Raw genomic sequence first — 22,875 nt, forward strand, 5'->3', positions numbered from 1 at the left:
AGACGGCACCGTTTTAAGACTGGACGGCTCCGGGGGAAACCCAAAAAGTGGAGCGCATTGGACGGTCGTGATTGGAACCCAAAAGCCGAGGGGGGACCTACCACATTGCACTCTCTGACGAGAAACGCCATGCTTGCGAGTTTCTCCGAACCAAACTGTTGGAGGAAGCAGAAGGGAATTAATACCAAGTCAATTTAGTCTCTCCTCTTCCCCCTACTTCCGTATCAGGGAGATCCTGAAAGCATCTTGTTTGGTTATATTCTTTGAGACTGTAAGAGATGGTGACCAAAACAGAGGAGACGCAGTTGAAGAGATTGGAGGACCAGGTCGATAATGGAGGAGGAGGAGCCTGGGAGTACCTCTGCCTCGTTAAGAAGCTCAAGGTTAGGCGTTCTGAGAAAGTTTTGAAGCATGGTTTGTTGATCTTGAACGACCCTAAGAAGAGATCTAGTCTCGGCCCAGATGGTCAGTCTGTTTTTCTTTTCTTCGTATTTGATTTTTCCTTCCTGGTTTTTGCAATTGAGTTTTGCATGATTCCAAGACTTGTGAATCGAATTTGACTTGGCGAGACTTTGAATTGTTGTATGAGTTTAGATTTGGGTTTCGTCTGGTTTTGGTACTTGCGGACTTTATTTGAATCGGTTATGAGTTTAGAATTGCTTCTATTTAGTGAGGAAGAAGGCTTATAGTCTCCATACTGCAGGCTTCTGGACTTTCTATGTTTGTGAATTATTTTGATTAACAGTGAAGTGACTATTGAGCTAATCAGTTTTTATTATTGGGTTTTTTTCTGGTCTTAATGGCAACAAGGTTGATCTTAATTGGGAATAAGATAAATACTATTGGATATTTTTTAATTTTCCGAGTGAATTTTGTGTGTTCTTTTTCCTGGTTGATTAGTGCAAATTGGGTATTTTGGAGTAAGTAATAAAACTGGTATATTGTGCAGAAGCTTGGTTTGTTTTGAATTGTTTTATATTTTTTCATTAGTGGGTTTTCTCTGGTTTTCTTAGCCTTCGTAGGTGATTATTTTGTGATAGGGAAATACAGATATTCTCTTTCTTCGCAACCCTTCTAGATTACTTTTTTTTTTTAGGGAATCCTTCTAGCTTACTAAAAAAAGGTATTATTCATGATGCCTCCCTCACCCCAAATTCATTTTGATTAGGGATTATCCTCTCTATCTTTTGATGATTTAGAGGGACTTGATTGACTTGCTAACATAATTGTAAAACTTTTGTATACAGGTTGGACTCCTTGCTGCTTTTAATAAACTTTGGGATTGTAATTCTTTAGTAATACCGAAATATCTTTATTTCCCTAATGACTGATCTGGAGATTCTTAAGAATAAATCCTTCTACCTTGCCCTTCCTAAACCTGTCCAGTGCAGTCAGTGGCTCGATTGAGGATGAATTATGGGCTTCAGATGGTATTTGGGTTTGCAAGATGGGGAGAAAACTTGTTTTCCTCATTCTAGTTGCTACCGTTTAGTTTATTTGGAAAAAAGGAACATGAGTTTTGTTTAGTGGCAAGCATCTTTATAACAAATAGGCTTTAGGAAAACTCGTAATTTTAGTTTCTTGTCACAAGTTGTAAAAGCTTCTTTTCTACCGGCACCCTCTTGGTGTTTAAATACACCTTCTCTATTTTTCCTCTCAAAACAAAATGATTCTTCTAATTTGTGCTTAAAACTGCTGCAATGGCAAAAGATACTTATCAGCTAGTTGGAAGTTGCTTCTGTAACTTCATAGTCAGAGGTAATGATGTATTTTTTGCAGCTAACTAGTTCAAATGTTTTTATGCAGAATGGACTCTATATGAGCAGGTAGCCGTTGCAGCTATGGACTGCCAGTGTCTTGATGTTGCAAAGGTATGTGTTTGTCATTCTGCTATAATCTTTTGGAATTGTTCATCTTACACGATTACTGTGATGAGCATGTGCCGAGAATCTCTTCTCCGTTTCTCACTCTCCCTCACGTGCATTTTTATTTTTTTCCTTTATCACTTTTTATCAATGAAATTAGAATGATATCCTATCTATTGAATCTAGTGTGTGGTTGTCAGGAATCTTATAATTCTTGACAGATTGTTGTTTCATGGCTGTAATTTTTTACTTTTTTAATTTCTGTAATCTTTCTTGTTGAATTTGAAGAAAATCCACGCATTTTTTTATAAATTTGTTTGCATATGGCTTGAGAAAATCTTATATCTGAAACTTATTTCCTATGTGTTAATTTTTGGAATCTACTTCAGTCTTATGTGAGGTCTGACTCATTTATTCTTTGCCTGAAATATGGATATGTTCAGTCAATATCTGCTTATTTGGTAAACGCCAAACAGCTATTGATACTTTTTTATTAGTTGATACTTGATATGAGATAATATTATGAATTAGTTTGGACTTTGCAATGCTTTTGCAGGATTCCATAAAGGTTTTGCGGAAGGAATTCCCTGAGAGTAAAAGAGTTGGTAAGTTTGCATAAACTAAAATAGAAAATATATATCCCTATATGAATATTTATGGGAACTTCTAGTAAACGTAAGCTTGTATGTGTTATATATGATGGACAAGTGAGTCATTTTCATTCCTCCCAAATTCTACCTTCATATATTAATAACTTCCGTGCCCATTTAGAAGCTTCTTCCAAACATCATATCTTCATTTCCCTTTTGCTCAAAAAATTTACTCAGAAAACTCTAATTGTCTAGCTTTTAGTGGCTTAGAGCTTTATTCTTCAAAAACTTAAACTCTCTTTAAGTGATGCAATTCTGAAAATATTTTATGAAAAGAAGAAAGTACATAATCAGCAATCACTTAAAAACAAATATAGACCTGTCAATTAGTACATGTGCAAGCAAACTGACTTTTTTGCTATTACCAGTTACAGCCAAATGGAAGGAGTCCATATTTCTGTTTATTAGTTCAATGGACTGATCAGTCATCCATTCAATGAAAAAATTTGTCGTTGCAAACCTTTTTTTCTCACTCCTTTACATCTATCTCTGTCCCTTCCTCTTCTCCCACTCCCTAAGAAAAAAGAAAAAGGAAAAAGAAAAGATAAAAGAGAGGTAGTCCTTTTTTTTTCTTTTCTTCACTCGTATATACAGAATTAACAGCTGATGTTTTGATATTTATCTGCTTCCAAAATATTTAGGAAGATGTCATGGATGCTATGCACTGCCAACGTTTGATATGATGCCCTTGTATTTTTGTTTCACATGCATCAGGCAAGCTCGAGGCAATCTTGCTTGAAGCAAAGGGATCCTGGATAGAGGCTGAAAAAGCATACTCGACTCTCTTGGAGGATAATCCGCTTGATCAAGTAAATTCTGTGATCATTTTTTCATGAAGAAGATACTTTTCATTTTTTCTGTCTATCTTATTTGACAAAGATAAATGTTTCTCTAAAACCTGAAATGGTTGTGTATGTCTAATCAATCTCCATTTCCAATGCAGGTAATACATAAAAGGAGGGTAGCTATGGCAAAGGCACAGGGCAATCTCCCAGGGGCCATTGAATGGCTCAATAAGTACCTTGAAATGTAATACTGCAAACTTTTTCTTAAAGGAAAAAGTTACTGTTTCTTATTATATGTAGATATTGGAATATGACTGATTTGTTTTGACTCTATCACAACATTTTTTTAGATTTATGGCGGACCATGATGCATGGAGAGAGCTTGCTGAAATATATGTTTCCTTGCAAATGTGAGGTTTTTTTGCACTTCTTTTATGAAATTATTGTGGAAGAAATTGCCATTCCCATCTATAAATCCTGATCTCACTTTTCTGTGTATAAAATTAGGTACAAACAAGCATTATTCTGCTATGAGGAGCTTATACTGGCTGAGCCCACAATTCCACTTCATCACCTTGCATATGCTGATGTAAGTGCATTCTTTATTTCTCGCAATTAGTTTCTGCATGTTTCAGCGAAGTGCTACTTTGATTTTTTTGTGTACTCACAGACAAGCATGAACTATATTTTATTGATGTGAGAAGTTAGAAGTAGGCTTCCTTGTCCATTAGTCTTCTCGAGCGGTAAACAAGTAGATATTCCACTCTCCCAAAGAGAATATGGCTAGATTAGTCATTGTTGGTTAAATTCTGCCCCATGTTGCACTAGTGGACAATGTCATAACCAGAAGTTCCCTGTACAACAAGACCAAAGGTTTTGGTCCAACAAGCGAAACAACCATTTGAAGGTTACATAAAGGCTTCAAAGTCATTTATGACAAGCTGCTTTTTCATGTTTGCAAAGTATTTTATGCAATTACTAGTGATCACTTGTCAGTATTACATTAGAATTTAAAATCATGAATACTACTTTGAAGGGCTTGCTTCTATATTATTTTGACACTTCTTCTGATGTCAGCGAATCAATGTTTTATCTAGCATTACTTTCTGATAGTGACATAGTTAAAATATTTGTCGTGGCATGAGGACATAGTATAATGTAATTAACTTGACCTATAGTTTGTTTCTTTTAAAGAAAAAAAAAGCAAGGGAAAAACATAACTGGTAACTGTAAGTATAACTTGAGCTATAGACTTAGTGTGACCAATAAATGGTTTTTTCTGCCTCTGGTTGATAGGTGCTCTATACTCTTGGTGGACTAGAAAATCTTCTGACAGCCAAGAAATATTATGCATCCGCCATAGACCTGACTGGGGGCAAGAATACCAGAGCACTTTTTGGTATATGCTTGGTGAGCTCTTTCTCTCTCTCAGAAAGATCTGCTTGTTTGAATTCATCCATCCTTTTGCTTAGTACCTAATATTTGGAGTTCTGTTTTCTCTATAGCCTTTTTCTTTTTTACGGATAATGAGTTTTTATGACTAAGAAAAAGCGCTATTCCTGTTATTCAGTGTACATCTGCCATTGCACAGCTTTCCAACAACCGGAACAAGGAAGATAAAGAATGCCCAGAGCTGCAATCTCTTGTGACAAAGGCATTGGAGAAGCACTACAAGCAAAAAGCTCCTGAAAAACTTCCTCAGCTTGCTTCTACCTTCAGAAGTTTGAGGATTTCATCATAACTTCTTTGCCATTGATTAGATATTCTCACGATTGCCCACTACGTCCAAATGGAAAAGGGCTCATCTGCAACTCTTCGTCAAGTAGTTTAAATTTTGCAAATGCTTGAGATTTTAGTACATTGAAATGAGAAAAACTAATCTTTCCCTCATGTGCTTTATTTTCCTTCACGATTATTTTTACAGTTAACATATTCTTATCGGTTCCTTGAGGTCATTAACATATTGTATTACCCATCATACACCAGTGGTAAGCCGGTGATGTGAGATAAGATTCCTCCTCCTGCATAATGTCAGATATAATTCGCTTTCCATTAGCTTGTTACTTCTGTTTTTCTCCGATGTACCAATATCATCCATTCTTTCATTAGTAGAAGATTGTTGGATCCTTCTTGGGGTGATAACAAATTTTAAGTGCTAGTGAGACTGGACTCATGCTTTTGACAGAGTAACTCAGGTAGACAATACTGCAAAATAGATTCTTCCTGTATCTTCAGATTTTGGTTCGGTTGTCTGCAATTTTGAACTCATTCCTCTTTATTTCTTCTTATATGAAAACTTCCAGTTAAGAGATCTGGTATTTAGGCTAGAGAATATCCCAGATAAGGGCCTAAAAGTTTTTAAGGTAACATGGTATGAAGCTTTGTTAGTGTGACTTAGTTTGGTTCAATTTCCCTCGATGAGTTTAAGTTTCAGCTGTTCATCGTGCATAGTTGCTCAGCATCTTTAAGCTTTTCCGAAATTGCTTACCTAATAACAGATTGGGGAGATAGAAGGAAGTTTGTCATATCTGCCCCAATTTTCTCCTGGTTTCTGATGAGTGAAAGTAATTAATCATTCAGTCTGGTTTTTCCTTCAAGAGCTTCAATCTCGCTCTTTTCCCGTTGGATCATATTATGCAAAATTTTTAAAAGAATGTCATCTTGCACAGTGTTTTTTGTAATTTAGAGTGCATGTGCTCTTTCTTCTACTTCATTGTGCCTAATTTGGAGTGTTGCAGAAACATTTACGTTTAGAGTGGTTTAAATATATTTTATTTTTATTAAATTCTTAAATATAAGAGTTATTTATATATTAAAAATATATTAACTTTAGTGAAAGTTTGAATTTTCAGTTGACTCAGAGTGAGATAAAGAGAGGGTATTTTGAGTCTTCTTAAAAAATATGAAATTTATTTCTAAATTTTACTAATTTTTATGAAATTTGAAATTAATTGCCACAAATCCTTATATAATTCATTTTGAATGAATCTTTTTATTTAATTTCATATTTTAAATTTTGGAATTTTATAAAATTTATTTATTTTAATAAAAATGTAATGACTAAACTAAAATGCGATTATACCAGCATTAATGTAAACAGATTCCGCCAAAAAGGTAAATTATTTTCAACTTCTACGCACCAATTTCATACAGAAGCCAAGATGGATTCAGAACATTGGGCTGACAATAAATGGTTAAAATTGGTAATACCAAGCCAGGGCAACAAGGATTAGCTTCTCTCCAGCAAACACTGCACCACAAACCATGCTGCTGCTAGCAAACAGATGGTAAAGTTCTCCAAGGAATCAAAAAAGTCTACCATAATCCCTCCAAACTTTTCTCTGTACTCGTCCCGGCTGTGAGCTTCATCTCTTGCTTCTCCCCATATTTTCAGAATAAGAAGATAGTAAATTTGTGGAACCGAAGAGCTGTAAAGAAAGTGAATTCTTATAATGCAACTGACATACTCCTAAATCTGAAATGTTAGTCTGAGTAAGGTATATGTGATTTAGAAGCTAAGCTACCTTATCCCATAAGGCAAACTGAAGAAGAGAGCTCGAGACAGCTCCTCTACATAATTCCCTTTCAATCGAAACATCGAGTGCTGTAGTGTCATGTCTTGAAAACCATGATCGTTGAGAGCTTAATGATGCTATATCTCTCTGTTTACGTTTTGGCCGCAGCAGAGAAACTTTCATTCAAGCTCAAGTCTTCCATTCCTTTGCTGCTCATTTCTGAGCAAACAATCTGGGCCTCTACCAATCTTCCCTCCTCTCTAAGGCCGGTGATAAGTTCTTTGCAAATACTGAAGGTTAGCTTGATTCCATTCTCAAACATTTCTCTGTACCAAGAATATGCTCCACTGAAATCTTTCAGCTCACAGTATCCCCTAACCAGTATCTGGTATGTATCAGCTTTGGGACCCAATCCATTAGCCTTCATATCCCTAACCAAATTCTCAACTTCCGACAAATTTCTCACCCTAAACTGCCCTAAAATCAAGCTATTGTATGTCATCTTATCTGTCTGAATTCCCTGATCTACCATATCACGGTACAAAGTGAATGCCTTCTCAACATTCCCATGCTCTACATAGCAGTAAATGAGTGCATTATATACAACTCGATCAGGAGCTAAATGCATCTCTAACATTTCATGGAATAATCTCTCTACAAGCTCTGTTCCTTCCTTTGCACATACAGTAATCAAAGGATGATATGTTTTCAAAGTTGGTTTAATACCCAAGTTTTTCATATTTTTGTACAATTCCACACATTTCTGTATGTTTCCTGAATAGGAGTATCCAGATATTAAGGAGTTATATGTTATCACATCAGGACTAAGACCTTTACTTTTGATTTGAAGAAGCAAGTCTTCGGCTTCCACTACCCTTGCTTTCTTGCAGAGGCCGTTAATGAGTGCATTATATGTTACAAGGCTTGGACCTGGTTCACTTTTCTGCATATCATCAAAAAACCTAAAAGCTGCTTCCAACTTCCCCACATTACAATTACCATCAATGAGCATATTATATATCTGTGCATTTGGCAAAACTCCTCTTTCCATCATATCTCTGAGTAGTATTTCAGCTTCAAGAAGCTTACCATCTTTGCATAAACAATTTATGAGAGAACCATAGCTGACAACATTAGGCATTATCCCTTTGCTTTCCATTTCATCAAGAATCTGAAAACACCTATCGAATTGACAGATTTGCCCGTAACCATCAATTAAGATGTTATATGTCTCTACCGTTGGAGAAACACCCTTCTCCCTCATCTCCTTTATCCACTCTTCCACCTTGCTCATCTCTTTCATTTGGCAAAACTTGTTGACCAAGGAATTAAAAGTAATGCTATCAGGCCTCAATCCCCTATCTTCCATCTCTTGCATTGTCGAAATGGCTGAAGATATGTCACCCTTTTGACAATATCCACTGACAATTGTGTTGTATAGAACCATATTCGGAACAAGCCCGTTTTCCATTTCTTTTCTTAAAATCTCTTCCGCCTTCTCGATCTTCCCTTCTTTGCACAATGCATTCAACAAAATGCTACACGTGTACCGATCAATTTTTACCCCTTTGTCGACTGCTTTCTCGTACAAACTCATTGCAGCATCACCATCACCATTCCTTGAAAACCCATCAAACAATATACTATATGTAAACTTATCATGCACAAAGCCATAACCTTCCATTTCTTGCAACACTCTCTTTGCATCCTCCATCCTTCTTGCTTTACAAAGACCATTAAGCAATGAATTAAAGGTAACAAGATTTGGTTCCACATTTTCTTTTTTCATACGTTCTCTCACATTAAAAGCTTCTTCCAAGTCTCCAACTTTGCAATACCCATCAATCAGAGTATTATAAGTAACCTGAGTAGCCACTAACTTTCTCTTGATCATTTCATCATACAGCTTCTCTGCATCCTCCATTCTCTTCTCCTTACACAACCCGCCAATGATCACGTTATAAACAAACACAGTAGGACTAACTTTTTCCTTCTTCATACTATCAAGTAATTCAGTAGCCCTTTTCAAGTCACCCAGCTTCACCGCCGCTTGTACGGCTTTTCCAAACATGACTTTGTTCGGCCTGAAACCGGACTCGACAATCTTCGAGAACAGCTCAAGGGCCTTATCAAACTGACGTGAAGAAACCAACGAATCAACTAACACAATGAGCGAATCAAAAGAAGTAAAAATACCATCTTTCATCATCAAGTTGAACAATTCAATGGCCTCATCGTGCATTTTGGAGTCTGACAAGATTGACAATAACATGTTTGAGAAAATCGGCTTCAAGGAGGGTGAGGCGATAGAGAACAAACCGAAGAGATCGGATGGTGAAGAGAATGCCGATTTTGAGACGACAAGAGATTCGATGAAACTTCGAGCGGTATCCATACGTTTCTGTTGAAGCAAAACTCGAAGCTTCCGCACCTGTTCATGGCGTTCTTGGTCTTGAACAGTGTTGGGCTTTTCCTTGTTGTTCGGCTCCTCCTCGATGATTTGGGTAGAATCCGCTAAGAGTGGTTTGTCGGGTGATGAAGAATCTGTACAGTAAGTAAGTGACAGAGGGAATGAGATGGGATTCTGGAGTTTGTTCATGGCAGCAACTCTGGATTTGGGAAGATGTAAACATCTTGCCATTTGCAGTCTTGTACGACACCGGTTGAAAGGTGGACTTCGTTTGCTGCAAGGTAGGGGAAGAAGAGGAATTGACAGAGCAGTGGAGACTCGCGAGAAGGTGCTTGTGAAGAAGAAGACGAGAGAATTAGCGCGCACGGAAGAAGAGGAAAAAAGATGGGTCAAAATTCCAATTTAATAATTTTATTATTTTAAAATATTTAAATATATATTTCTAATTATTATTTCATAATTTTAATTCTTATAAAAACTAATTTAATCTCATATTACGTAAAATTAATTTTTTAAAAGATTATTATATATAATATTATCATATTTTATAATAATATTATTATATTATCTTAATTAAAAAAATATTTTTTCAAAAATATTTATAGTGTAAAAAAAATACATATAATTATTTTAAAAAATTAAAAGATAAAATGGGAGTTTGATATGAGAAAAAATAATTTTTTTTTTTTTTTTTTTTTTGTAATTGAGAATATGTTTTAAATCTGGAATGGTAGAAACCTTATGCACTATTAGGGCAAAGATATCCTCACAAACAAACACTCCAATTTTACTGCGGGAGTTATCGTATTTCACTGAAATACAGTAGCTATAAAAGGCATCACATAGGGATAGGGAAATTAGGGTTTCATTTTGCACCAGCACGTTATCACTGTCACTGCTTCTCTCGGCAACCTAACCCTAACCACAGCTTAAATCTCTCAACAATGGCGGTCGGGTACTCTCCTCTCTCCGGAAAGTCACACTGTTATATCTCTGCATTTGTGTGTTTGCTTATAAACGATTTTCGATTTATTTCCATGCATCTGCAGGAAGAACAAGCGGATTTCAAAGGGAAAGAAGGGAGGCAAAAAGAAGGCGTAAGTTAAATTCCACCCAAAAATCTCTTCTTTTATGATCTTGTTGATTTTTTTTTTTTTTCTCTGATTGTACTATGGTTTCTGATTCTGTATACATGTCTATCTGTATAGCTAATTCAATGCGAGCGTAATGAGGAAATTATTTAGTATTCGATTAGTAATTGGATTGACGATATGCGCATTATTGTGTGTGTATGATGCAGCGCTGATCCGTTTGCTAAGAAGGATTGGTATGATATCAAGGCACCTTCTTCCTTCAGCCAGAGGAATGTTGGCAAAACCCTTGTCACCAGAACCCAGGGCACCAAGGTATGTTTCTTACTCGAACGGGGTTCTTTCTGAATTGATAGGAAGATAGTTTCTTTTGGGTTTCTATAGTGTTTGGTCATCTGCTGATTCTTAGTGGCATTGTTAATGTCAGCTGGTGCCTGTAAGTATAATGCAAGTAGTTTTCTGCATAATTTTCTTTCTTTCTATAAATATAATGATTTTTAAATCAAATAAAGGTGATGTATTTAGTTCGCAATGCTTTCTGCTTCGTTCACTCCGAACATGGCAATGCTTGTGCTCTGATTAGTGAATTTGTTAGTTTAATGATCGTCTGGAGGTATTTGCTAACTTAATTGCATTATTGTTTCCAGTCTGGGGAAGGAACTGATGCGGTTCTGTTTTTCAAAGCTAAATGATTGTATTCCCACAAGGACTCTATGCTTTTGCTGTTTATAAAATTCTACTTTTATGGGTTTTTTTTGGGTAATAGAAACTGTTAATGTTGAGAATCTTTGGTGTATTTATTTTGTAGATTGCGTCTGAGGGGCTTAAGCACAGAGTGTTTGAAATCTCCCTAGCTGATCTCCAAACCGATGAGGATCATGCCTACAGGAAGATCCGTCTTAGGGCTGAGGATGTCCAAGGCAGGAATGTGCTGACAAACTTCTGGGTAAGTAGCATTATATTGAATGGTTATTGATCTTTGTTATTTGGTGAGAAAATTGTTATATTATTCTCTCGTTTGCAAATTTTAGGGGATGGACTTCACAACAGACAAGTTGAGGTCCTTGGTACGCAAGTGGCAGACACTAATTGAAGCTCATGTGGATGTTAAAACAACTGATAACTACACTCTGAGGATGTTCTGCATTGCATTCACCAAGAGACGTGCAAATCAGGTCAAGCGCACCTGTTATGCTCAGTCAAGCCAGATCCGTCAGGTAAGGATATTATGTTTCAACTCAAGTTATTGATTATTATTGATTAGTTGAACCTTAATAACTTATTTTCGGTTCTGTCTTGATATCAGATTCGCCGTAAAATGAGGGAAATTATGATTAAAGAAGCTTCGTCTTGTGATTTGAAAGAATTGGTGGCAAAATTTATTCCTGAGATGATTGGTAGAGAGATTGAGAAGGCTACATCCAGCATCTATCCACTTCAAAATGTCTTCATCCGTAAAGTCAAGATCCTGAAGGCGCCCAAATTTGATCTTGGCAAGTTGATGGAGGTATGTGCCTCCTGACCCTTTATGGAATTTTTTCTTTGTTATCCTGTCCAACTTTTTGAAGTTAACATTCTTTGAACCATTTAGTCCCTTTTCTGGTTTCTAAGCTCAATTTTCCATTTAAGAATTCTATAACCAGGAAGTCATGAAACTAATGAAACTAAAACCTCCCAGGTTCATGGTGATTACTCTGAGGATGTCGGTGTGAAGTTAGACAGGCCTGCTGATGAAACAGTGGGGGAGGCAGCACCAACCGAAGTTATTGGTGCTTAAATAGAAGTCTTTTTTTGTTTATCACGGTTTCGTCAGATTTTTACACATGGATTGAGTGATCAAATTACTTGTTTCAAGTTTTGAGACAGAGATGCAGTACTAGTAGAATGTCTTAGTAACATTTTCTTAAATATGGTTCTTTTTCCATTGATTCCTAGCTTTCAGATTTTTGTTATTCTAAAGGTTTGTCATTAATTGATCGAGGTATCGAATGGGATTAATTATTGATTTTCCTCTAGTTGTATACCGAGTACTGTGAGCAATTTGCCTATATGTAAGTGTTTGATACGATCGAAAGCAAGCCATATTGTCGAACTGGTTAATCCATTCTGTTCAATCAGTAAAATATCATAATGTCAATAGGATGAGAGCTTTTGTTAAAGCTTTGTGGTTTGTTTTATTTGCATTCATTCCTAATTTGGACTCACTGGGATTCTTTGTGGTCAGAATTTTCAGTTCTTATTCTCTCCAAGTAGCACTTGAAATCTATTCCTAGCAGATTCAAGGGTTAGATTTGAAGAACTATTTTGTACAAGTCTACAAGCTCATTCCAACTTTATTTTCAGGCAAGTTTTTTAATATTCATTATATATAATAATATTTTTATTCATTATAGAAAATGATCTCTTACTAAAATAGCCTTTTACCCATTTAAATCTATACTTTCAGAATTGATTTTAAATGGTTTTTTATAGAAACAGTAAAATTATTATTGACTTTACATTTAAAAAAAAAATCACAATCATATTTTTTTTGGTAAAAAAAAAAATAAATAAAGCTAGACATGAGCTAAATAAAATAAATTATTTTTCTCAGTAAGTAAATTTCTAATTATTATATAAAATATTAAATGTTAAAAAATAAAAATAATTTCATCATTTTTTGTATATAAGGAATACAAATTAAAATATTTTTATGAATTTTGAGTATTTAATGATAATGAGAGAGAACTTTTAATTCAATTATATAATAAAATAATAATTTATTCTTAAAATGAAATTTCTATTATGTATTATACAAGAGTTATAATTTTAAAAATTAACTATACAATATATAAATTATAATAAATTACAAAATTAGATTTTATTTTTCTGTTTAAAAAATTTTAAATAAATAATTATTATATATATTATAATAAAATTATTTTTATATTTAAAAATCATAAAGTTTATAATTTATAGTAAATTAAAAATTAAATTCTATTTTCATATAATAGGTGATTATTATGCATTTTATTATATTAATTTTTTCATGTTTTAAAATCTAAATAGATAATATTTAAAATTTTATCTCTATATTATATATATAATTATAATTATTAATTAATTTTATTCTTATATTTTAAAATTAGAATAAATTACATTAAAACTTTATCTTTATATAATATATTAATATATTTATACTTTACTTTTATACATATATAATTGTAATTATCACAAGTAATCACAGAACCACCACATTAAATTACCATCACAGAAACACTAATAGTAATTAAGTGAGAAATTACTTTGTAATACACTTATTAGCCACTAATGTAATATCAAAATTTTATTAATAATGTGATTAAAAAAAATTTAAATTATAAGACATTCCTTAAATTATTAATAAAAATATACTAACATGTAAATATCAAATAGTTCATACTTACACCCAACACACTATGTATGGTAATCACAAGACACCTGATATAAGTGACTGGTACCAAAGTAGTAAACCAGACTTACACTGAAAATATTATATCATATATATTTTTGATTAATAGTGTAAAAGTTTTGAATTGCAAGAAATTTATTAAATTATTTAATAAAAATGTAGTATATCTTTTATAGAAAATAATATTTTTTACTTATATCAACCTACTGTAAGACATGTATCATCATTTTCCAGGAAGACTGAGCTTCAAGAATCCTCACTTGATTCACAAAACACAAAGATATACAAAATGTCAATTCACTTGATTCACAAAACACCTACAAGCATTCAAGCATAGTAGGAGAGAAGACACAAAGCCAAAACAAAAACTGGAGCATCAACTTTAGATACAGTAAACCTGATCCTCAATGCTTGCTTATATTACAAGTGCTTTCAACCTAATTACTCATTTCAAGTTGAATATCAAAACTCACAGAAAGCTAACAGATAAGAGCATATTCTTTTATGGGAGTCGAGGGGTACCTTTAGTTGGACGCCAGTAGCGGAAGCAGATTATTACTCATCGCCAGGATACCTCTAACCGGCTTAACTTCCTGCGCAATTAAACATGGGTGCTCGTGCATTATGAAGGTAATGAATTTCAGCTCATCGTTCTATGTTCATGGTTGCAAGCGCGAGGAGAACAGCGGGGTACATCTCAGAATCAGCTTCCTAGTTCCATTCTGAGAAATTGAAGCCCTCAACTCCTGATGATGAGGAGGTGAAACTGAGACCCTCTTGCTGTTTGGAGAAGTATAGTTCACGGCAGTAGAGGATGCATGAAGGTTGCCATCTGAGGTTCCATTTTCTGGAATTGCCTGAAGATTGGATTCAAACTTCGGTTGCTGTTGAAAAAGATCTGGTGTTCCAAGTCTAGAACGAGCACGGAGCCGGGAAGGTGGGCCAACTTCACTGCCAGGATGAACTGGTCGCTTCCCCCTAAAAGTAACCAGTCAGGAGAAAAATGGTCTTATATGACATGGTTATTTGAAAACCATGAGGTTTCAATTTCTTGATCAAGAATATTTTAGGGATAAATGAATTAATGTTGCAGAATTCACTTGAAATTTCTCTTAGTTCTTATAGCGAGGTAATGTATTAAATAAATTTCAAGTGAAATTCAAATAATACATCTCAAAGTCTATTTAAAATTAATTATATGATCTAAAAAAGAAGTTAATTCATTTGTTTTTAGTTCTATTTTTCACAAAACCGTTTAAATTATATATTAACTGAAAATGACTTTAACAAATCAAATGAAGTCCACAAAAGTATTGCATTCATTCCAAACATATCCTAAACCTAGAATTGGTGAAAGTAGAATACCTGACAATTTCAGAAGAATGTACCGAGTACGGATACTCTTCATTTTTCTTGACTAAGCTATCATGTGAATCTAGTTCAGATATACTCCTTTCAAGCTCTTCTGAATCTTCCTCATTGACCTCAGGTTGATCAGATCCTATGGCACAACAAAGAAAGACGACACTTGCCTAAGCAATCTGAATAGTGGCAACTAGCAACCTCTTCTATAACCTAAAAGATTAACTTTTTTCCACTTTCATTATACTAGTAAAAACAGAAGATCTGTAAGGCCTCTGCAAAGCAACAACCTAAACCGCTATTTATTAAGGCCTGTACTCGATTTTCAACACTATATAAGAACTCACCATCCTTCTGACCGAAAGTGTTTCTACATCCTTCACATCTGCAGCTGATGGAGCATCCAACACCACCCTTTTATGCAAAGACAATATGTTCATATTATGTGAGACAACTGTGTAGATAGCAAAGGAGGAAAGTGGAATTACCTGAAAGCATTCACAATATTTCTTTAGGCAACTTGATTTTTTGCAGTTACATCCTCTCTTATGCCTGGCTGATGCCGGAGTTTTGTTCTCATCCTACATAAGAAAAAAACCAATTGTTACATGTAGAAGTGACAAAAACAAGTATAGAACACAGCAAACATATTCCGTCCTCATAGTTAATTTCAGTAGAACAAGACATCATTCAGAATTTGATACTTCAAATGACATCATGCTCCTGAAAAGAGGACCTGAGATAAACTGTCATCATTTTCATTGTATGATGACGAGTTGCCAAAAAATAGAATCTTAAGGGTAAGTCTAACCCCAACTTCTGACGCATCAGTATTTCTTATCACTTTTGGAGCAAATGCAAGTGGATTGCGAGATTCGATTTGTCTGCGAGTCTCCAGAACTGTATCTTCATGAATGGGCTTGTTAAAGCAATCTTGACATGAACAAGGCTCAATACAGTATAAACCAGCAGCAAAGCATTCACAATAGCTGCATCATACAACACACCAAAACATGGGTATGATATTTTTTTCAGAATAAAAACAGTTTTTGCAAAGAAAATAGTCCTATTCTTAGAAATGGCAGGCACTGAGAATTTCTTTTGTTAGTTGACCACAGAAGTCAGAAAAGGAAAATCGTCAACCAAATAAAGCAACTAAATTATTTGACTTACAGCTTCAAGCATTTTGACCGCCTACAGTTACAGCGCTTGCAGGTCTCACCTCCTCCATTAAGTATCTGGCACCTGCAATATTAAAAGTTAAACATAACTTTAAAAAAAAAACGTATATAAATGTATTAATATTAGCACCAAGGGGGTACCACGTATTTACACAAATTTACAGATCAATTACATTATCTAGTAGGTCTCTAACTCCATAGATGAATTAATAGAGTGACTCCATAGATGAATTAAAAGTTAAACATAACAGAGGAGGTTGAAGTATTTGTAACTAGATGTAAAGAGCTAGATTAATGCATACCTTTTCCTCTTTGAATTTTCATTTTCAAATTCTTCACCACCAGCATCTATATGAGTGTTAGAAGCATTTTCTGTAGCTTCACCGTCAGAGATGACCAAATCTCTTTCCTTGGAGCTTGAAGTTCTTGAAGAATCAGAAGAGGGAAGGCAACCGGGTATGCTTATTATTTTTACACCAGAAGCTAAAGTCTGACTTTTTACAGCTTTTCCATCAGTTGGGGTCGTTGCAAGAGCATTCAAGTGCAAACCGATGCCAGAATATATGGATGATTTGGAAATACTTCTATTGCTCAGGTCCAGCTGCTTTTCAGTGAGAGAAACTTCACTGGAAGATGACAGTGAAGTCGAAGAACTACCCTGGGATTCACAAATTGGTTTCTTTCTATTAGCTGCTGCCATCTCAAAGAGCAAACAGCGCCTTCGCATACTAAGGTACTCCTGAGAATCAGATCAAAAATCCAAAAAAAAATCATTGATATACCAACCGAGAGTAAGCATTAATATTTCAATATGGAAAATTCTCGAAAGGCATGTCAGCGGGTGATTGGTTGCTTTGTTTCTAAATATCCCAATTCTGGTTTACCTATTTTATTGATTTATAAGAACCTAAATCAGAAAATCCACATTGCTTTTTGCTTATTGACTTGAAAGTACCCACACATTTGTTATCCAAATTAGCAACTATGAATTTCACGTTGCTTATAAAGTATCTAATGCTTTAAGCATTTTTTTCCAACAAAGCCAAATGAGTTCTAGTCGAAAAGCAAGGAGAATGACCTTTGATTTTGCCCAAAATTTCACGAAAGAAAGGACAGGATTTCACTTAGCATCTATTGCCATGGTTAGACAATAAATTTCGCACTTTTTCGATTTGTGTTACAAAATCATGGAGCAGGAGAGGGAAAGAAAAAAGGACAAATGATTTGTCTCCCATCGTGGACTTCTAAAGAAAAGATGAAAACAGTTCAAATGCAGGAGCCAACTCCCTTTGGAAGACCAAATAGAGAAAACAATTCGAAGATCATTCTTTGCAGGACAACCTCTCTAGGAGAAGATGACATTTCTAGCCTCCAATTGGGCCAAGGCTCATGAAAAATACTCTGACATCCCCCTCACTGTCTTTTATAGAAGCTGGGAGGCCATAGTTGCATGATCTGTTCTCTATTTGGTGCCTTTTTTGTTTTCTTTTTTATTTTAATTTCCTTTTGTTCCAGTTGGATATCCTAGCTGCAATTCTTTTGGTAATACTTTCTCCCTTATCTAAATGAATTTTATTTTTCTATCAAAAAAAAAAAGAGCCAACCCCATTCTACATGGGTACAAATTTTCCAATTATTCTTAAGTTTCACATAGAAGTACCCAATTTCTGTGTACGGAGCTCATTCCTCTTTGTTATATGCTATATACTTACTGATCCAAGTTTCATGGCAAAATGTCATTCTCCAACTGAATTCCATGCAGTTGGTCAATGCATTAGTTAGTTTCAATTGGTTGAATGAAAATGAATCACAAAATACGAAATTTACCAAAAATGTATTTTGTTAAGCGTAACTAGTCTGAATTTTGACTCTGAAGACCCAGTTCAAGAGTGTCATAATTCATAACAAGCCATAAAGAGAAGTAAATAAAAACTGTATAAAAGTTCAGATGAATCCTCCCCGGTGCATGCAGTGTCCTACTGTTTAATCACAAACAGAATGACTTAATGTGACTACATGAAAACCATAAATTACATCTTGCAGCATACTTTCTAGATGCTATGAAACTATTCTGACTACAACTATCTACATGATAAAACTGCTTCCAGGTATATAGCTGGTGTGTCTCTGTAAACCAGTAGTGCACAAGTTCTTCTAGATTTAGAAAATTGATGTCAAATCAAAATTGAAACCTGCAGAGGGACTTATATTTTAACATTCTTACAAGCATAAAGATCCATGAAAACTCCAAAATTGAACTTAGCTACGGGGGTCACCTTTCAATTACTCAAGTTAATCAACTACAAAAGGATCCTAATTGTTTTTAGCAAAGCAGCCCCTATCCAACATATGTAATAACAAAAAATTTGAAATTTACCTTGCTACCCTGAGTGCATATTTCTTCCTTGCCACCTATTGAATTTGGATCACCAACAGCTAACTTATCAAGAGAATTGCCAGAACGGATAGCTGGAGCCTGATGAATCTCATTCATGTTCACGATTCTTCCCGACTTAACCACTGATTCTCCCACTTCAGCTTGTTCATTAGAAGAATGAGAGCCAACAGAATCTTTTTTCTGCAAATTGTGGTTGCTATCTTGTGGGAACTGTAGGATAGTTGAGATGAAAGAACTGGTTCCAGGATCTGCTGCATTCTGATGTTGGCACTCAGTATCGCTTTGGATTATAGATGAATCGTAACTCAGCAGATCATCAGCAGCGTCAGATGTGAATGATTCCAAATTGCATCCCTTTGGTTTCTCAGTTTTCCTATCTTCATATATTCTATGCAATTGTGCTTCAATTTCATGTGGATGGTGTATCTTTTTCAAGTTGTCATCAGACTGAACAACTGATTTAGGGGTATTCGCATTCCTGTCTCTTGATGTCTCATCACAAGAAACCTTTTGACCAGGAGGGCTGTCAGAATTATAATCCAAGGCTTTTGACAGCTCGATTGCTAAATCAAAGTGTTCATTTGGTGGCCCAGTACTACCTTCTCCAGTCAAACTCCCATGAGTAAGGCATCCTAGTTGTTCATCATAAAGGCCAGATAGCTGAACAGCTTGTGAAACCTCTTTACTTGTATTTTCTTTTCCACTCTGAAGTAACCCAGATCTTGAGGAATCTGAGGATGGATGCCTAAGAATGGAAAGCAAATGTTAACTAAAATGCCCAGTTGATGAATAGTGGTTGTTCCTTTACACTTTTGATTCAAGCAACAACAAGAAATTAGCTTTACCTTCTAATTGAAAATCTGGATTCCTTATGAGAATTGGTTGATGGTGAATTAAACAAAGATGAAGGCGAAGTGAAGATCAGCGAGTTGAAATCAGGATGTACAGACTTGACTGGCTCAATAGGTGAAAGACTGCTTATATATTTGAACACAGGTGAGTCCTGCATTTTCACAACACAAGTTTCTTATCACATAACCTCTACAACCCAACCTTTTAGGTTTTAGTAGATGATCAGGAATCACTAAAAGCAATGGGAATCAAGAAGCCAGCAGCAGAAATAAAATATATTAAACAAAATCAGAATAAGAGAAGCATACAAGCACAAACACACAACTCAGAGCACACCCCAATAACAACTTCTTCCACACAACATGCAGATCGACAAGATACTGACATTGATATTATCAAAGTACTGAAAAAATGAGCATACAGACTTATCAAAGGAACAATTCCAACATAACTAAAGTACCATAGACTACCTTGAAATGTGACATAGGAACATCAAAGGCAATGACATCAGTGCATCGGCAATGACATCAGTGCATCGGCAATGACATATGGCCAAACATAATAGAATACTTAAAGAGTCAATTAACTGAACTACATATCCAAAGATATAATGTCTTCAAAACTATGATATTTCTTATGTCAAAAAGCACATGAATAAAATCTTGAAAACTTATTCCCTTTCAAAACAGCAGCCATTTACACTTATGTTGCTTATACTAGGGTGCATCAATCTGATAGTGAAGAATTCAGGAACTTTGTCAGTAGGAGTCCCGAAATTGAATAAAGTAACTAGGATCCTTGTGATACAAAAAATAATAAAAAGAACAAAAGCTTCTAGGAAGCTAAGGCGATGTCATATGTATAACAAAATACATTCTTTAGCACAAAAAGATAGCAGATTCATGTTTAAAGTGAAAATAGGAAAAAAGATAATAGATAGTAACACATAATAGATGAAGTACTTATTATATAAAAATATTCAAAATTTAGACATTAAAGAAGACATATTTGCCTCTAAGTGTTTCTTTCACCCTTCTGACCTAAGCGTCTTCATTATTCTCTTCAAATTATCATACATCACGGCCTCAGTTTATAGATAATCAAGTGATAAGCATGCACAATACATGTCATTCACAAACCAATGTCATGTCTAACAATGGCGTGCAGTAAATTAAGGAGTTTGAGCAACATAGATTTACACAGAGCTAGCGCAGAAGTAATGAATTTGATGTAAAGGCAAAAAAGACAAACTTTTTTCGATATAATATCAATACTGAAAAATTAGGAATCTGGCACTTTGTTTTTTTCAAATTGATACATTTTACAAGTGTTCAAAAATTAAGAAGCAACAATTTAACCCCACAAGCAATCTCTCATGTACAACCTCGGATCAGTTAAATGATTTGCAGACCTTGAATGAACACCTCAAGGTTTTTGTTCGGTGGAATTAGTTGTTGCTATTTACTCTCTTCTAATTATCTACCAGTAAGGTTCGATACAACCACATAAAACATGAAATCGCAATAACCCGTGTAAGCAATCTTCCTCTTTCTATCTTGTTCTCTCTAATACAATCTCTCTTTCAATCAATTACTTTTTGGCTAGTAAAGACTCTTTTCTCTATTGCTATTTTTCTCTCTCTGCACAAGTTTCTCTTTGATAAATTCTTTTAGCCTCATTCTGAGCAAATAAGAAATCCTAAGCATGGTGAAGATAACAGTTATTATTCCTTGCTCCAGTGAAACAAAATCATCTTAGAAGACCCTTCATGTGCAGATTACCAGATAAGAAGTGAGCATATATACAAACTCAACAGAAGCTCTCAATGCCTGCATCAAGAGCTTCAAGATTAGCCTTTAGAGACTTCAAGAAAAAATTTCAAGTCTCAACTACTCTAGAGACTACTCTTTCTTATCTACCCATGATGATGTTTTCATGATCAAGACTCATGAGGGAACCAAATAGAAGCATTTAACATAGCAGAAGATTTTATTATCAATTGAGGTTTATCTTGTCGATTAATGTACTATCGCGTATGAGATTAATGCACAATAGGTCATACAAAATTATGGATCTCACAATATAGGTTAAAGTTTAGAGGAGAATCGTATTGCAGAATATTAATTGCTTATTAAATGGGGCAGCAAGAAGATAAGCAATACAAATAGAGGACTTAAACAGATGGGGAGCAGAGAAATCACAAAATAGAAGACCGAGAGAAGTGATACAATGACTTGGTATATTTTGCTCATTTTGCATTGTGTTTTTGGAAGTAAACCTACTAACTTATCTATGGATTTACTTTTTGAGATTCAAGTTTTTCTCATTATGCAGGAACAATTTACATAATATAACTCATATGTAGAATTGGGCTGGTTCTGTAGATCAACCAGATTCCAGTACTCATTGAGCTAATCAAATTACCTGATTCCTCAAAACCCATGATATTTCATATGAAATTTCAAATGCACCAAGTTGAATCTAGGAAACCTAATCCAAATCAACAGATACTGCATGCGCCACAGAAATAAACAGCCAAGAAACTGGACTAAGAGCTAGAACCTAATCATTTTCTACCAAAATCAGAGTACCTAGTGATAATCAAAACAAAGAAAGAAACAAGAAGGTTTACAAACACCGCATGTAACAAAAAATCACGGTGCCTACTCGATAATTCAAAGCAGAGAAGAAATAGAAACATTCGGTACCAAGCCCATGTAACAAAAAACGAATATATTTCTCCAGCTGAATTTTCTCAGAAACCAAACAGAAACTATAAAAAGCCATTCGGAACTAAGACAAACAAAAAATTATATCCAAGCATTTTAGCTCCATGATCATCCATTCCCAGTATTTTCTACAGTATTTGGGTTCAAATTTGGATATGCACACATTAACAATGGATTTGCCCTATTAAAAAAATAAAAATAAAAAAAAGAAAAGCGAAAATTCGAAAGAGAGAAGAGAAGACCTCGAATTTGGAGAGAGAAGAGGCGGCGATCTGGTTTCTAGCGGGAGTATCCATTTCCGGCGACGTCACTACAACTTCTTTCTCCTCCTCCACATGCCTCCCCCTCCCTCCCTCCCTCTCTCTCTCTCTCTCTAAAGTCCCTCTACTTCTCCAATTACACCAGAACAAAGCGAGTTTTTGAGTGAACCAACTCAGCCCCTCTCTAGAAGAAGTAATGAATTGAATGCAGAAGCGGGAAGGCGGGAAAGAGAGAGAAAATTTTGTTGCCTTTCTCAATTATAAAAATTTCCGAAGAAAATGAGAAAGAGAAGGCCCAAAATCCACGGGCCCTGTCTGTCTTCTAGAGGGACCACCATTGTTGTCTT

General features: G+C 35.0%; 4 protein-coding genes across 4 annotated transcripts; 2 read left to right on the forward strand and 2 right to left on the reverse strand.

Annotated features, from left to right (window-relative positions):
- Positions 1-65: 65 nt before the first annotated feature.
- On the forward strand, positions 66-5,352 carry LOC110809700 (Protein prenylyltransferase superfamily protein). Its single transcript, XM_022035592.2, has 9 exons — positions 66-465; positions 1,807-1,871; positions 2,422-2,470; positions 3,230-3,324; positions 3,459-3,544; positions 3,651-3,710; positions 3,808-3,889; positions 4,597-4,710; positions 4,871-5,352. Exons 1-9 carry the CDS (start codon positions 279-281, stop codon positions 5,039-5,041), a joined length of 909 nt encoding a protein of 302 aa, XP_021891284.2. The 5' UTR covers positions 66-278; the 3' UTR covers positions 5,042-5,352.
- A 1,035-nt stretch (positions 5,353-6,387) lies between these two features.
- LOC110809702 (pentatricopeptide (PPR) repeat-containing protein) lies at positions 6,388-9,609 on the reverse strand. Its single transcript, XM_022035594.2, has 2 exons — positions 6,825-9,609; positions 6,388-6,728 (listed from the first exon to the last, which is right to left on the reverse strand). Exon 1 carries the CDS (start codon positions 9,454-9,456, stop codon positions 6,967-6,969), a length of 2,490 nt encoding a protein of 829 aa, XP_021891286.2. The 5' UTR covers positions 9,457-9,609; the 3' UTR covers positions 6,388-6,728; positions 6,825-6,966.
- Positions 9,610-10,019: 410 nt separating this feature from the next.
- Positions 10,020-12,475, forward strand: LOC110826189 (Ribosomal protein S3Ae). The gene is made up of 7 exons (XM_088222290.1): positions 10,020-10,180; positions 10,275-10,322; positions 10,526-10,631; positions 11,125-11,262; positions 11,348-11,533; positions 11,623-11,823; positions 11,995-12,475. The coding sequence occupies exons 1-7, from the start codon at positions 10,170-10,172 to the stop codon at positions 12,091-12,093; spliced, it is 789 nt and encodes a 262-aa protein (XP_088078416.1). The 5' UTR covers positions 10,020-10,169; the 3' UTR covers positions 12,094-12,475.
- Positions 12,476-13,991: 1,516 nt separating this feature from the next.
- On the reverse strand, positions 13,992-22,745 carry LOC110826187 (Tesmin/TSO1-like CXC domain-containing protein). The gene is made up of 10 exons (XM_088222289.1): positions 22,511-22,745; positions 19,533-19,690; positions 18,667-19,432; positions 16,592-17,028; positions 16,282-16,353; positions 15,920-16,097; positions 15,597-15,689; positions 15,456-15,522; positions 15,112-15,247; positions 13,992-14,724 (listed from the first exon to the last, which is right to left on the reverse strand). The coding sequence occupies exons 1-10, from the start codon at positions 22,562-22,564 to the stop codon at positions 14,406-14,408; spliced, it is 2,280 nt and encodes a 759-aa protein (XP_088078415.1). The 5' UTR covers positions 22,565-22,745; the 3' UTR covers positions 13,992-14,405.
- Between the last annotated feature and the right edge of the window lie 130 nt (positions 22,746-22,875).

The sequence above is a fragment of the Carica papaya genome, chromosome 6 (assembly GCF_054855325.1).
Source record: "Carica papaya isolate Zhongbai chromosome 6, ASM5485532v1, whole genome shotgun sequence".
In the NCBI taxonomy this organism is placed as follows: Eukaryota; Viridiplantae; Streptophyta; class Magnoliopsida; order Brassicales; family Caricaceae; genus Carica; species Carica papaya.

Bases quoted from the DNA above. Each gene is read 5' to 3' on its own strand.
- LOC110809700 (XM_022035592.2), top strand. From the start codon at position 279: ATGGTGACCAAAACAGAGGAGACGCAGTTGAAGAGATTGGAGGACCAG. The intron at 3,325-3,458 runs GTAAATTCTGTG...TTTCCAATGCAG, and splicing joins AGGATAATCCGCTTGATCAA to GTAATACATAAAAGGAGGGT. The intron at 3,545-3,650 runs GTAATACTGCAA...ACATTTTTTTAG, and splicing joins CTCAATAAGTACCTTGAAAT to ATTTATGGCGGACCATGATG.
- LOC110809702 (XM_022035594.2), bottom strand. From the start codon at position 9,456: ATGGCAAGATGTTTACATCTTCCCAAATCCAGAGTTGCTGCCATGAAC.
- LOC110826189 (XM_088222290.1), top strand. The intron at 11,534-11,622 runs GTAAGGATATTA...TCTTGATATCAG, and splicing joins AGTCAAGCCAGATCCGTCAG to ATTCGCCGTAAAATGAGGGA. The intron at 11,824-11,994 runs GTATGTGCCTCC...AAAACCTCCCAG, and splicing joins ATCTTGGCAAGTTGATGGAG to GTTCATGGTGATTACTCTGA.
- LOC110826187 (XM_088222289.1), bottom strand. From the start codon at position 22,564: ATGGATACTCCCGCTAGAAACCAGATCGCCGCCTCTTCTCTCTCCAAA. The intron at 15,248-15,455 runs GTGAGTTCTTAT...GTTGTGCCATAG, and splicing joins CACTTTCGGTCAGAAGGATG to GATCTGATCAACCTGAGGTC. The intron at 14,725-15,111 runs GTATTCTACTTT...GGTTACTTTTAG, and splicing joins CATTCTTCTGAAATTGTCAG to GGGGAAGCGACCAGTTCATC.